Source organism: Thalia democratica, chromosome 5, assembly GCF_965202585.1.
Source record: "Thalia democratica chromosome 5, ktThaDemo2.hap1.1, whole genome shotgun sequence".
In the NCBI taxonomy this organism is placed as follows: domain Eukaryota; kingdom Metazoa; phylum Chordata; class Thaliacea; order Salpida; family Salpidae; genus Thalia; species Thalia democratica.
Window position 1 is genome coordinate 54,915,031 of NC_139169.1, and position 14,888 is coordinate 54,929,918.

Consider the following 14,888-nt stretch of genomic DNA (forward strand, 5'->3'; position numbering starts at 1 on the left):
TAACAGTTCAAAAATATAAGTTTAATCGTTTGCTAACAAAAGATCCTAGTGAAATAACTTCACTGGAATATGAATAAAAACAAATTGTACAGCAGGGATGTAGCTAGCTCAAAAAAGTTACGAATCTGCAAAAAAAAATCAAGAATAACGTGTGATGACGTCATAACGAAAATAGAGTAGTTTTAACTACCTTTAATTTTATATGAAAGTGTGCAGTTCATAAAAAAATTTAAAAATAAATTGAATGTTGATATATAATGAGTAACTGAATACAAGGCAATTTGTACTGCTCTTGACCCCCTATAGTTCTTTATGTGTTGAGACTTTTATGAACCTATAAAACCTTTAACTTAAAATAAAAATATTAATTAAGAATTTAACTTTAATAGTATTACTAATAGTCCTAAAATATATAAACTTGAAAACAGTTTCCCCAATTCAGAAATCATTTGCAAAAATTGTAGCTTTTATTAGATAAAAATCATAAATTTTAGGAGTTGAATAAAAAACAAAAGAATATAAAATTAAAAAGTTCACAACATTAAATAAAATTCAGATGCACAATTACTTTATTTTGTCAAAAATAATTCATAAAGTAAGGAAGAGTACACGTCTATGTAAATGTTATTACTAGCTTTGGTAGCAAAAAGATTTAAGCTGTAAAAAAGAATAAAACATTTTCTTACTATAAACAAAAATTGTTAAACAAAAGCTGTAAAAAAGAGTCAAACCTTTTTTTTACAAAACAAACTTGTTAAATAAAACAACTTAGTAAAATAAACCACAAACTTTGAATATTAAACATAAATAGTTTTCAGATACAATGTAAAACATATATAAATGCAAACATAAAGATTTTTAAACATAAAATATATTAAAATTTTTTTTTAATTGTTACAAATTAATAAAACAACCATACACTTGTTAAAATTAATATTATTAACTTATTCTTTTTAATCTTAGATTGAAAAAGTTACATTAAACTTATTTTAAAACAACAGGTACAATCCATATTCTTGATACATTTAAAGAAAATATAAAATACAAAAGTCTTCATATTGTAAACAACAATGCTTGTAGAAAAATAAAATTTATAGTAATATTTAAAAACAAGTTGAAACAAACTTTATATTTTACATAGTTGTCTGAAAACATCATTCAAAGAGCTTTTTCTTGAAGTACTTATCTGGAACTTTTTGTAACAAACTGAACTTCAGATTGATTCACTTTGTTAATAGCTTTGAGTTTCAACGGTACCAAGTAGGTGGTTTTACTTTCAAATTATACTTGCATAATTTTAACCTTAGAAAACTTAACTTTTAAACTTAGTTTTAAAAATCTGTAAAACAACTAAATTTGTTAAAATCCACACATAGTGTACCAAGTTTACAGTAGTACTACAAGTAAAACTCAAAAACTATTTTTCAAAATGTAAAGCTAAATAAAAAATACAAATGTACTAATTTATTTTTTTGTAATTTTGTAAACTACTTAAAACTTGTTTTTATAAAGATGAAAAAAACAGAGGTAATGAAAAACCTTTGAAAGTTAGGAATAAAACCAAAAACTCTGAAAAAATCTTCATATAATAAAACACTATGCAATCGAAAACAAACTCATTGTAAACAAATTATATAAAAATACAAGTAAAATAAGTATTTACAACAGCTCTACCCTATGACCAACACCAATTCCAGGATTTTTTTGCTGAATTTTTCTTTCTTAAATAAAAACTAGCACTTAGCTCAGTAAAATAAAAAAAGAAAAAAAAAAAAATTACAAGACAGTATTTTTTCCTTTGTAAAAAAAGTTCATTTCCAATTTTTTTGCCTAATAAAATGTTCTAAAACTTTTTCCTGAAAACTTTCCTTTCCTGCTAGGACCTTTTCATTAACCATAGACTTTTCCATAGTAAGTACTCCTAGTGCATTTAACCTCGTATTGCTCATCCTGCTTCTTAACCTGTTTTTTATCCTTTTCATACAAGAAAATTTCCTCTCAGCATCTGAAGTTGACATATGGGTTGTAACAATAATCTTTCCTAAACTCATTATTTCACTAAAAATAGTATCTAGACCTTCTTCTTTGAACTTTTTCAATAATTTTTCCAATGATTCTTCACACCAGCTATCCCTTTGGTAATAAATTTTAAATTGTGGCTTAAGTTTATTAATATTAATTGAAGGATAAATTTCAAAAATATTACTAAAAAACTCACCTAACTGCACTTCAGAACAACTTTTATAAAAATCTTTTCTAAATATTTGATGTGCCACCAAATGACCTGTCTCAACATTTTCAAATCTTTTCTCTAACTCAACTAAAATTTTACTAATAACCTCAGTAGCTGTTTCCTGAATTTCAAAAGAAATTTGAGTAACTTTAATATCTTTAATATACTCTCTAAATTCTCTGAAGCTGTTCTTCACGGAACTTGCTGTAGATCTAACACTTTGTAATTCAAGAAAAATCAACTCTACCTCAGAAAAAATAGGTTGAAAAAAACTTAACAAACTAAAAAAAAATCACTATTAAAAAGAGTCTGAAACTTCTTAGCTTTAAAAACAGTTTTTCTTACTTTACTTTTGGTAGATACTTCCTGAAAACAAGCTTTGTACTGACTGTAGTAGGTAACTAACCTCTTCAAAGTTCTACTAAAATAACTCCACCTGGTATCAGATCCTGTTGGTAAACTTCCTCCTGTTAATTTCTTTTCAATTTTTTTACTTTCAACTGATTTATTAAAAAAAGATGAAATTTTCCTGATGTTTTCAAAAAACTCAATACTTTCCTCATTTTGCTGACATGCTTTCTTAATGACCAGCTGCATTTGGTGGCAATGACAATGTGTGTAGTGGGCCCTCTTATAAACATTCTTAATTCTAGCCTGAACTCCTTTTTCCTTTCCTTCCATTACCTTTGCTCCATCAAAAGTCTAAGTTATAAGTTTTTCCTGATTTTCCTCTAGCACAATCTTAAGCTGCTCCAAAATGCATTTAGAAATACCTTCTGAATTTACTGATTCTGGACAGAAATAACCCCAAAAACGCTCAACAACCTAACCTGATAACTTAATATACCTAAAAACAATAACTAACTGTGTTTGACCACTAATATCAGTGCTTTCATCTGCTATCACTGCTAAATATTTAGCCTGACTTATTTCAAAAATAACTTTCCTCCTATATACCTGAAGCACACTATCTAAAACTTCATTTTGGATGTCTGGGGAAGTTAACTTACAATTTGAACCTAAGCTACTACTTAAATGGGCTTTAAGTATAGGGCTATCATCTGCCAAGAGATCTAACATGTCTAAGAATACCCCCTTGTTTACTGAAAAATTCCCTTCGTTATCTCCCCTAAATGGCAACTCATGAGAATCTAAAAAAACTATAACTTTTATTACATACCTTAACACTTCTAAGTTTTTCTTTACTTTTTTATTATAATCAGAAATGGACTTATTCTGAGCAAATCCTAAACTTTCCTCAATACCTGATTTGGATAAAAGCTTAAGACTAACCAAACTATCTATATGGCCCTCAGTACTCTCATGCTCCCTCATCCTTACAGCAATACAACCAATATTAGTAAAACCTGACCTAACAAAATTACTTCTAGCATCTTTATTAAATAGTAAACATGGAAAACAATATAAAGAATTATCCACCCTACTTGAACAAAGCCAATCTTTCTCCTGAAAATATTTTTCCTTGAAACTTTTTATATTTATTTCCCATTACTAGAAAAAGGTTTACTTAACTGAATCATTGGTGTTGGCCTCCCTTGTAACTTGACATTCAACTTTTCCTGCTTACTTAACCTGTCAAAATTAAGTGCCTTTAATTCTTCAACTGTCATTGGTTCTGTAAAACTGAAATCCCTACTTTTTTCTACAATACAATCTGTCTAAAATATGAAAAAAATAATTTATTTAATATTTCATTATGGTGTTGTTTGAAACTTGACTATCAAACGTGATACTGTAAAATTAGCTCTTAGATTAAGATATATCTAAACATACAATGCTACCATGTCAATTTAAAAAAAACTGTCCTGAGTGACCTTTAACGGACTGAAAAGTCCTAATTTTTTCTATACCATTGAACTAAGACTAACTTTTCAAATTTATCAATGTTTTTTTTTACAAAATTGGTTATAAAATAAAGATTTATTAAAACTAGCCACTAAAATCTCATTCAAATCTAGAAAAACATGTGTTATGACATTATTAACAAACCTAAAAATGTCCTAAGGTTTTCATAGATAAAATAAAACTATACTGTCAGCCTGAGTTCAAAAAAAACTCTAAATATCCTAGAGTTATCCAGGATACTTTGAGTGTGTGGCAACAATGTACAATTTAAATCTTTCAACTTTGCTAAAAAGTTAAATAAAAACTTTAACTAAGTTAAGCATTTATAAAATCATTAAAACAAGTTTAAATTAAAAAATAAAGTTCTAAAATACAATAATAAAACTATAATTTGTTTATATTAATCTTGAAGAAATAAAAACTTAAACTAACTTAAGCATTAATAAAATCTTTAAAACAAGTTTTAATTCAAAAATATGGTTCTAAAATACAAAAATAAACTATAATTTGTTTATAATATTCTTTAAAAAATATTATATTATTGAGTTTTTCAGTTTGTCTTCTTTTTGCAAGCTATTTGTATTATTGTGTGATTTTTTCTGATTTAATAGATTCTTTCTAATCTTCTTGATAAAACTTCAGGAAATGATATTGTCATCACTTATTCGAAAGTTTTTAATTTTTGTATATTTGTCAACCACAGAGATTTAATCTTAAAACATTCAACTCTAAGAGTCAATTTGATTTAAAACAAAAGTTAATTCTTCATGTTAGTTTATTTTGAGAATCATCTACTTTAAAATTCATCATGTTATATATCTTCTATCTGTATTTGCTCTTTTGAAACACAAAAAAAATGTAAATTTCAAAAAATGTTAAGTTCTCTTTGACTCACCACAAACATTTCAATAGTACAATATCCTTTCTCACACTTACTTTTTTTATTTTCCCAAATCATTTAAAACAAATCTACAGCTTCCAAATTGATTCATTTACAATAGTTTGCTATTTAATAACAGGAATCTACACTATCCTATTTGTTTAAATTTTAGATGTATTCAATTTGTTAGATATTTATGACACTAAAAGTGCTAGTAAGTACGTAAATTTTTAGAAATTATCTCTCAGGAGTGCAAAACTAAGTATAAACGAATACTTAAAGCTATTCAAACAAGGACTAAAAAGCTGAATAATCGGAAAAAAGCAAGTTTTTTCGCACAATTGTTTACGTTTCTGTAGATTCGCAGAAACCTACCAAGCTACGTGCCTGTTGTAAAGTAATCTTCCTTTATTGTACCAACATATGTTTCTGTGTGTTAACGAATCAAAACACTTCAACTGGGTTCTGTAAAAAAATAATTACTGTAATGAAAGAATAGAAGCATAGAATAAAGTAGGTGTATACATGTTTTCATTAAAATAAAATATTTTCTACAGAAAATAGTTAATAATAGGTAAAATACTTAATATTAAATCTGACTGTTATAAAACTATATAATATTTGTGATAATTAAGTCTAGAATAAGTAAAGTCAACTAAAATACACAACAAAACATAACATAAACAAACTTAAAATTAACATGAGTTGTTTGTTTATATTATGACTTGTTGTTTCGTTGTGTATTTTAGTTTACTTTACTTATTTTAGACTTAATAATCACATATATTATATAGTTTTATAACAGTCGGATTTAATACTAAGTATTTTACCTATTATTAACTATTATCTGTAGAAAATATTTTATTTTAATGAAAACATGTATACACCTACTTTTTTATATGCTTCTTTTCTTTCATTACAGTAACTATTTTTTTACAGAACTCAGTTGAAGTGTGTTGATTCGTTAACACACAGAAACATATGTTGGTACAATAAAGGAAGATTACTGTACATTTTGTTTTTATCATGTAGATATAAATATTTGTCTTCATTAATTTATTTATTAAAAAAAAACAGATTTAGAGTAGCTTTCCAGTATATTTTCAATGTTGTTATACTATTTATTACAGTTTTTTACCTTAAATTTAACTTTAAACTAAAAATAGAACCAAAAACAAGTACAGTACTTATTCACTTACCTGAACATGTTAGGCAAGATTTTTGTGTAAACATGTACAAATATGTATATTTTCGGATATTTACAAAAAATATTTTTTTATAAAATAATATAACTGCTGTATATTATACAATGCATAATTAATAGTAAAAGCTCTGCTCCTCTTTTTCTGCTTTAAACTTTTCTTCACTTTTCAAAATGTCGCACAAAGTTGACCTGACCTGCCTATTCTAACCTGCTCTATTATATAAGACTTTGGCACATTGTTTTTTTACAATTTTACAAACTTCTAGTTTATTTTCAATGGTTAGTGCAACTTGTTTTCTTTTTTTGATGTCTTGTCTATTTTTAAAACTTGGTATGTTGAGTCTGTCAAACTTATGCAACTTGAAAAAAAAAATAATTGTCATGCACCTAATTTTAAACAAAAAGTGTTTGAATGAATAATTTTTATAAAATAGTTTAAAATAAAGATCTAACATAAATGAACTATTATACATTAATTTTCTAAAAAAAAACTAGAAATTTAATCAACTATTAAAAAAAACTTTAAAAGTTTAAATAAAAAACTATAATTCATATATTAAATAACATTTTTTAAAAACTGACTTACTTTACATCGAAGGCTTTTGATAACTAAATTAGTTTTGAACAAGTTTTGAATGTTAAACTTTTTAGTATTATTATGCATAATAATGAACTAAATTGTAGAATTTATAATTCACTTTAAATTTTCTTACAGCATGAATTTAAATATTTGTATTACACAAACATTTTTGTGTTTAATATTGATTTTTTTCTCATCTGAAACTGTCCAGATAAGTGAATATGCACTATACTTTCAAAAACCCCGGAAGAAGTTTTGAAAACTTGGTGAAAATTAACCAAAAACCAGTGGTCACCATGCTAATTGTTTATGATGATTAAATATTTAAATTACTAAAAGTATGCACTTTAAAAGCAGTATAAGTCTATAAAATTTTATTTAATATAATGGTCTACTAAATGCTACTCCTACACTTAGTTTTAGTGGATCCTAGCAATTGCTTTTCTTTGTGATATAACAGAATATAAATAGATGTTTTCAAGGTAAACTATACTTAATGTAAACTTAAAATCTATGATAAAAAGTACTATAAAATCAAAAATTGAAAGATTTTTATAAACAGGCTTTTGTTGTTGTAATTCTTTAGAAATCTGTGCACAGTAGATACTAAGGTTGCCATAAACATAGACTACTGGGAATAAGTCCTGCTACATACAAGTATTTGAAAAACTTAAGCCAACTAAGGCAGTCTAAACTTTGAAAAAAACTCAGATTGGTTTGTATACATTTTTAAATCTCAGGATAAATTTTATGACATAAATATATTTTCAATGAATTTGTGTAGTTATGAATTTTTTATGTTTTTTTTTTGTCGTTTTTAGGTAACTTAGCTTGATCAAAGCTTTAATTTTAACTACCTCGATTTAAATTGTAGTTTTCTGATGCAACTTATACATAAAAAATACTTAATACACTGTTTAATCTGCATTAAATAGTTATTTTAAAGTTTTATTACCTAAGCTAATTACTCTTTAAAATATTTAGATTGGTTAAAGTTGCATTAAGGTCTTTTTTTAATGAAAAGCTCATAATTAAATTTCTGAGACATTGAAGTAATATATGCAACAGTTTGTCTTCAAATATAACAGTAGGGGCTGTTTGAACTTCTTATAAAATTCAAATTTGTGTTTTTAATAATTTCAAACTGTTTAAATGTTTTTTTGTTTTCTTAACTTTTAAAAGTCTAATTTTTTAAATGTTAGAAATTAGAGTAGTTTTAATATTTTTGAACTAACAAAAAAGAGTGATCAGTGTGCTAATTTGTACAAAAAAAGTTAGTCACATAAATTTGTTCAAGTTTCATATTATTTTATTTTCAGGAAATGTTGATGAAACATAGTTCAAGTATACAAAATTTTAAAAGTATTGCTAGTTGTATACCTTGATGGCTATAACTATTTTGATGTCTGCTTGATAAGTCCTGGTAAAGACAAAACCAGGTTGCTTATTGTCACATGGGCTATTGTTGATAGTCACACCTTACAGTCTAGTACTTATATTAAATTAGTGAGAATTAATTGATTTAGTTTTAATATTTTGTTATTCTATACCAATTTTGTTAAAGAACTTGATTTTTTTTTGAAAAGTTATTTTTTTTAAGGATTTGAAAAACTCAGGACGACTCAGGATAGTTTTTGACTCACAGAGTGGCAACCTTGCTTTCATCAGGAACCTTTTGAGCTGACTAACTTTAATTTTTTGTAGCTCAAAAATTACTTTGAATTTTTAAAGCCATTAATAATCTTTGATAGCCTAGATAAACTCTTAAAAAAAGATCAACTAGTTGAAAACAAAACAAGGTGGATCACCCCAGCTATTTAAAATACTTGCCAACTAGATAAGTGAAGGATAAGTCCCGTTCACACTTGATTGTTTTATAAATACATTTCTGAATTTTTATTTTAATGTAACTTAATATTGATAAAAAGATTTAAATTTACCAAGAAAAACTAAGTAAATTGATGAATTTTAATTAAAAGTCCGGGGTTTCTAATAAAACTTTATTTTGCCTTCTAATGAACAAAATTTATTTTAAAAAGTTTAACCTCAATTTTTTTAGATATTTTATTGGGAACCCTGTAGTTTAAAAAGATTATATATTTATTTTCTAATTAAAAATAAAAACAGGAATTTGTTATATAGAAAATAATGGAAGTATCAGCCGCAGCTCCAGCTACATCTTCAAAAGAGCTAGATGTTTGGATTGAGCAGCTGTTCACATGCAAGCAGCTGAGTGAGGCACAGGTGAAACAAATGTGCGACAAAGCCAGGGAAATACTTCAAGGGGAGTCTAATGTGCAAGAAGTTCGTTGTCCAGTCACTGTGTGTGGTGATGTTCATGGACAATTTCATGATCTCATGGAGCTTTTCAGGATAGGTGGTAAATCACCAGACACCAATTATCTTTTTATGGGTGATTATGTAGACAGGGGATATTATTCTGTAGAAACTGTATCCTTGCTTGTAGCTCTTAAGGTCAGGTACCCTCAAAGGATTACTATTTTGCGTGGAAACCATGAGTCTAGACAGATCACTCAGGTATACGGATTTTACGATGAATGCCTTCGCAAGTATGGGAATGCAAATGTTTGGAAATATTTTACTGACTTGTTTGACTACCTACCCCTGACAGCACTTGTTGATAATCAAATATTTTGTTTGCATGGGGGACTTTCACCTTCTATTGACACACTTGATCACATCCGCGCTTTGGACAGGCTGCAAGAAGTTCCTCATGAGGGACCCATGTGTGATCTTCTTTGGTCTGACCCTGATGATAGAGGCGGTTGGGGAATTTCTCCTCGAGGAGCAGGATACACGTTTGGTCAGGACATATCTGAAACATTCAATCAGCACAACAGCTTGACTTTAGTGTCTCGCGCCCATCAGCTAGTCATGGAAGGCTACAATTGGTCACATGACCGCAACGTAGTCACTATATTCAGTGCGCCCAATTATTGTTACAGATGTGGAAACCAGGCTGCATTGATGGAGCTTGATGACACACTGAGATATTCGTTTCTTCAGTTCGATCCTGCACCCAGAAGAGGAGAGCCCCATGTCACTAGGCGCACTCCAGATTACTTCCTCTAAGTTCTACGTTTGTCGTATCTTCATGTTTACTTTTAAATTTGATTTTTTTATTAATGTTAAATAAATTTGTTGAAGATTTGATAAATTTTCGATTTGTGTGAAATTATTCTTTGGAAGCAATCAGCGAATTGTATTCGAGTATGTTTCAAAAAAAGTAGTTTTTGTATTAGATTTATCTTTTTTTAAAAATTTACATGAAGTTATTTGCAGTGTAACAGCGAAAACACTTTTTTAATTAAAAGTTAAATAAATCTTGAAAATTTATAAATTGAACAGTTATTTTTTCTTCTAAATTAAAAATACTTTAATAAACTTTTTTTCAGTCGAATTTAAATTCTCATGTGGTTATTACATTACATATTAATTACTATGTCACATATGGTTAGAACAAATAAAAATAACTATAACTTAATGTTTTTAAAATTGGCTGACACAAGAAAACATTCTTTTCAACTAGATTTAAAAAAAACCCTTTAATTTATATTTACACACAAAATTAAATTTTATCTCACCTTATATAAATGTTATACATACTTTATTTTTTTTATAAGCTGTTGTAACTTTAATGTATTGATTATAATTTAGTAGCTTGTAAATTTTGTATTTGTTGACGGATTAAATAAAGTACAAATTATGATTATTTCTCCAGTCTTCAGTTAAGTCTTTAAAGATAGCAATTATTTTGGAAACTTTAAATATTCATATCTACTTCACAAAAACTTTTTGTTCGACTAAAAGTATAGTGTATATATAAGTTTGAGTTGAACACTATTTTTTTGCATGTAAATAATTAGGGATAAAGTAAAACGTTTTGCACATAAAAACGTGGAATCTCTGTTTAATCATTGCTTTATTGAAATTATTACAATAGCTACTCTTCCAACTTATTTTAGGTCAAAAAAATCAGTTAAACCTTGATTTATTTTTTCAATGTATTGACTCAATACTAACATGTAGTTCAATTTTTTAATGTATTAGTGTTCAAATTTTTAATTATAGCTGTAATTATTAAATTTTCACATAGAACGACTTAAAAAGAAATAGTCAAAAAGAACTTAAATATAACACTAACTAAATATTAGTTATTAAAAAAGTAAGAAATTAGATCAGCAGTTGGTTTTTAGGCTTAAAAGTTGTATGAAGTTTTTGTTTTTTTTTGCTTAAATATAAAGCATCGAAGAGTAACTTTTTTTGCGTTGTTTTTTAGGGAAAAATAAAAACTATATCGTAGAAATAAGCATATTTTACTGATGTTAAATCATTTTGGTAGGAGCGACACGCAGCAAGAATTGGTGATGAAAATACATTTGCGATTTTGTCAGGTTTAAGCGTTATTTCTATGGTTCTAATTAAAAGAATTAGCACAAGTTCATTCATTGCTAATAAAATTAACAATGCTAGATATGTTCTTTAGACTGAACAACGGCTAAATAAATTTCAGTAAAGATGCCATTTTTTGTTAAAAGTTACCCTTATACAAAGGTCAACGAAAACATTGGCGAAAGTCTACAGATCCTAAGCCTGGAATTTTATAGCCTTGAGACGAGCTCAAATTAACATAAGGGTTGACTATACCAATTCGATCCTCAGACCACAAGCTTTGGGTAGACTGAGAAGACGAAACCGGTCTCAGTCTACCGAAGGCTTGTTGTCTGATGATCGAATTGGTATGATCAAACCTTATGTTTATTTCATAATGAACGACCAAGTTGAACTACAGCAACTTGGTATTTTGGAGTTGTGATTATTAATGGCGAGTGCAAAAAATTTATGCTGTGTTAAAATTTGTCTCTTTGACTGTTGTGAGATGACTTGTAAAGCTTTAATTAATAAAGTTTGAACTAGAATAAATAGTATCGGCTAACTGCAAATTATATTATTATTAAGTATAAGCATAATGAAAAAAAGCATATTAATTAAGAACTAATTAACCGAAAAAATACATCATTTAAGTTGCAAAACAAAAAAATGTTACTAATTTGAAATTGATAAATTAGAAATTTTATCTAACTAATTCTCTTGATGATGCAAATTATCGTATACAAAAATAGTTTCTTTTATACTTAACCCAGACAGTCTTATAAGGAATGATGTTTGTTTAAATTTAACCTTTATAAGTAGTACTACCTTTTGCTTTTATGAAATATTGATGGCTCTCTTAATTATCGATTGATGATAAAAAAACATTAAAAATGTTTTTGCCTAAAAAAAGATATTCAAACTAAGCTGGGGTGAGAAAACATGCCAGAAATAATTTTTAATATTTAAAAATAGCAAGTATGTCCCAAAACCCTTTTTTTAGTGCGGAGTTAAACAACGGGCAATTTCATCTTTAAGCTATGATAAATTAGAATTTACTTAATTCTTAAAAAAATAAAGATTAGTCCAAATATTTTTCTTTTTAACTAAAAATCATATTTTTGTCATGAAAAAAAAACCTCTTTTATTTTTAACCTTGTTTGTGATTATTAGATATTACACACTTTTCAACTCCATGGCTGTTCAGTTTATCACTGAATGGTAAATCAAACTATTTTTTTTATGGAAACGAATAGAGCACTAAAACAAAAGCCTTAAACAAAAGGTCACTACTCAATGCCTGAAAATATTAAAATAAGTTTTCACGATTTAAGTTTTTTTATAAAAAGTACTTCATCTGTAATTGTATTCAAAATGTCATATGTAAAACTAATTTTATTAAGCTTACACATACCATTATAGTTGTGTAGCACAAATCTGAACGTTTTGAGATATTATTTTACATGGTTGCTAAACAAATGCTGAAGTACTTGTTATAATATATTTCAACAGATGTAATTAATTAGTTTAAAATGTTAGTATTCATGTTCAATAGTAAGAACTAAGGGCTTTACAAACTTTATAGTATGGTTACTTAAAACTGATTTGAAGTTTATTTCATAGTGATGAAGAATTTCAATTTTCACAAAAACTTTAAAACCAATAATGATCGTTTAAAATGATTAATTGAAAATAATATAAGCTTATAAGGCATTCAAGTATACTAAAAGTTTTCAACTAAGGACTAAAACAAAAAATGGCTGTAACTAAAGATAAACTAAACTTTTGTATACTATTATATTTAATATACATAACTTGTTATTATGCTAAATTAGACTCTTTTGAATAAAATTCGTAAACATACTACTTCTGTATACAAAGTTACATAGTTTTTGAATTAGAAAAGACTTGAAGACAAACTATAAAGTGTCTTGATGCTATATGTTTGATTTTCAGTAATTTAAATAATGAATATATAATTTTAGTTCACTTGTAAAATATACTTTTTTAAAAACATTAAAAGCAAACTACTATATACTAAAAAAACATGTTTTGTATCATATGCTTTTTTTATTACAAAAACTATTTTAATCGAAAATATAAAGTTAAAAGTTTTTAACGAAAAATTACTTAAAAATAAATAATTTTTTTAGAATAAAAATTGCCTAAACTCAGCATATTTTTTACATTAATCATTATGTTGTTAATAACAAAAACAACAATATTTTTAAAATTAAGCAGCTTTTTAGTCCTGGACAAGACGTTAAAAGGTATCCGTGGTGTGCAACTCGATAACCGAAAGGTTTTTTTTTATGCACCAGGTCCGAGAACCAAGTATTTTAAGCGTACTTTTTAGTCGTTCAATAAACTATATAAATTAAAAAGTGTGTTTATACTATAATTTAAAACTGTAGTTAAAAATCGTATTTAAAAAATACTACATTAGCCACAACTTTGCGCATATCTGCATTATCTGAACCATCTATAAAAATAAAAAACTAAATTCAAGTTTTTATTATGTTTTTTGTACTTTTCTGTAACATAAAATATCTTTAGTATGTGTGTGAAACTGTTGGCTAAAACTTTTCTTAACCTTTTTATATATAACTTGCATCAAAAAAGCACTTAACTTGAAAATGATGTAAGTAACTGTACTACTTTATGTTAGATAGATTATAATCGTTTCAGATGCTTTTTTGGGAGATAATAAAACTTATTTAGTTACACCGATATTTGTTTTAAGTAATTAATTAGTAGGTTAAATTCAAGTAGATAAAACAATAACTTAAAACACTACAACTTTTTTATTAGCGAAATAATTTAAGTTGTCCTGGACAAAACGTTAAAAGGTATCCAAGAAGGGTGCAACTCGATAACCAAAAGGTTCTTTGAGCACCAGGTCCTAGGATCAACTATTTTGAGCGTCTTTTTTTGTTGTTCAATAAACTAATGATAATAAGAGCCTGTCTACTTTCCAATAAGTTATAAAAAACAGTTATTTCTAAAAATCATTTTAGTCGGTATAAAGCGATAGTCGATTGTCGATAATAAAGTACTCAAATATATGTTTAATTATAAAAATCGTCCTAGCAAAAAAGTTTATGTAAAATTAAATTGACAAAAAGTCAAAGTATATACAGACTATGGTTTGTTCTAAACTACATCATGATTCTTATTTTTTTATAAGTTTTAGATTTGAAATATAATGTTTAAAATGTTATCTAATATTGTTTGTTGTTTGTAATTTAGTATTATTAACTTAATTTAAAGTTTTAGTCAAAACATCATCAGTCAGTATTTTTAATTTACATTGAACTTAAATCAATAGACAGCAATAAAAATAATGTATTTGTGGCATAGATAAGACTAGCTTGTATAGAAGGTTTGAAGTTATTTACTTATGTTTGTTTAGTTTTTATTGTTAGTAAACAATTTTACAAAGTTTATCATGTAACTGTCAAAAGTTAATGTTTAATTATGTTTACAGTATTTACTGTAAAAAGTTTTACTTTGTAAACTAATGCTCTTAAATTTAAAATACCAGATTTATATTATAGTTCTATTTTTAAATAACATTAATAAATAATCTTTATTACTCTATTAGCTGAATTGTACTTTAGTTTTAATATTTATAAGTATAAGTAGAGCTTTAATTTTTAATAAAGCAGTACTACGTTTTGTTTTCTTTAAAAAGTTGTAAAGATAGGTATTTATTAAAACATAAGTGATATTA

General features: G+C 26.5%; 1 protein-coding gene across 1 annotated transcript; it reads left to right on the forward strand.

Moving 5' to 3' along the window:
- Positions 1–1,140: 1,140 nt before the first annotated feature.
- On the forward strand, positions 1,141–10,453 carry LOC145836158 (serine/threonine-protein phosphatase 2A catalytic subunit beta isoform). The gene is made up of 2 exons (XM_082943971.1): positions 1,141–1,260; positions 8,906–10,453. The coding sequence occupies exon 2, from the start codon at positions 8,912–8,914 to the stop codon at positions 9,854–9,856; it is 945 nt and encodes a 314-aa protein (XP_082800097.1). The 5' UTR covers positions 1,141–1,260; positions 8,906–8,911; the 3' UTR covers positions 9,857–10,453.
- The last annotated feature ends 4,435 nt before the right edge of the window (positions 10,454–14,888 follow it).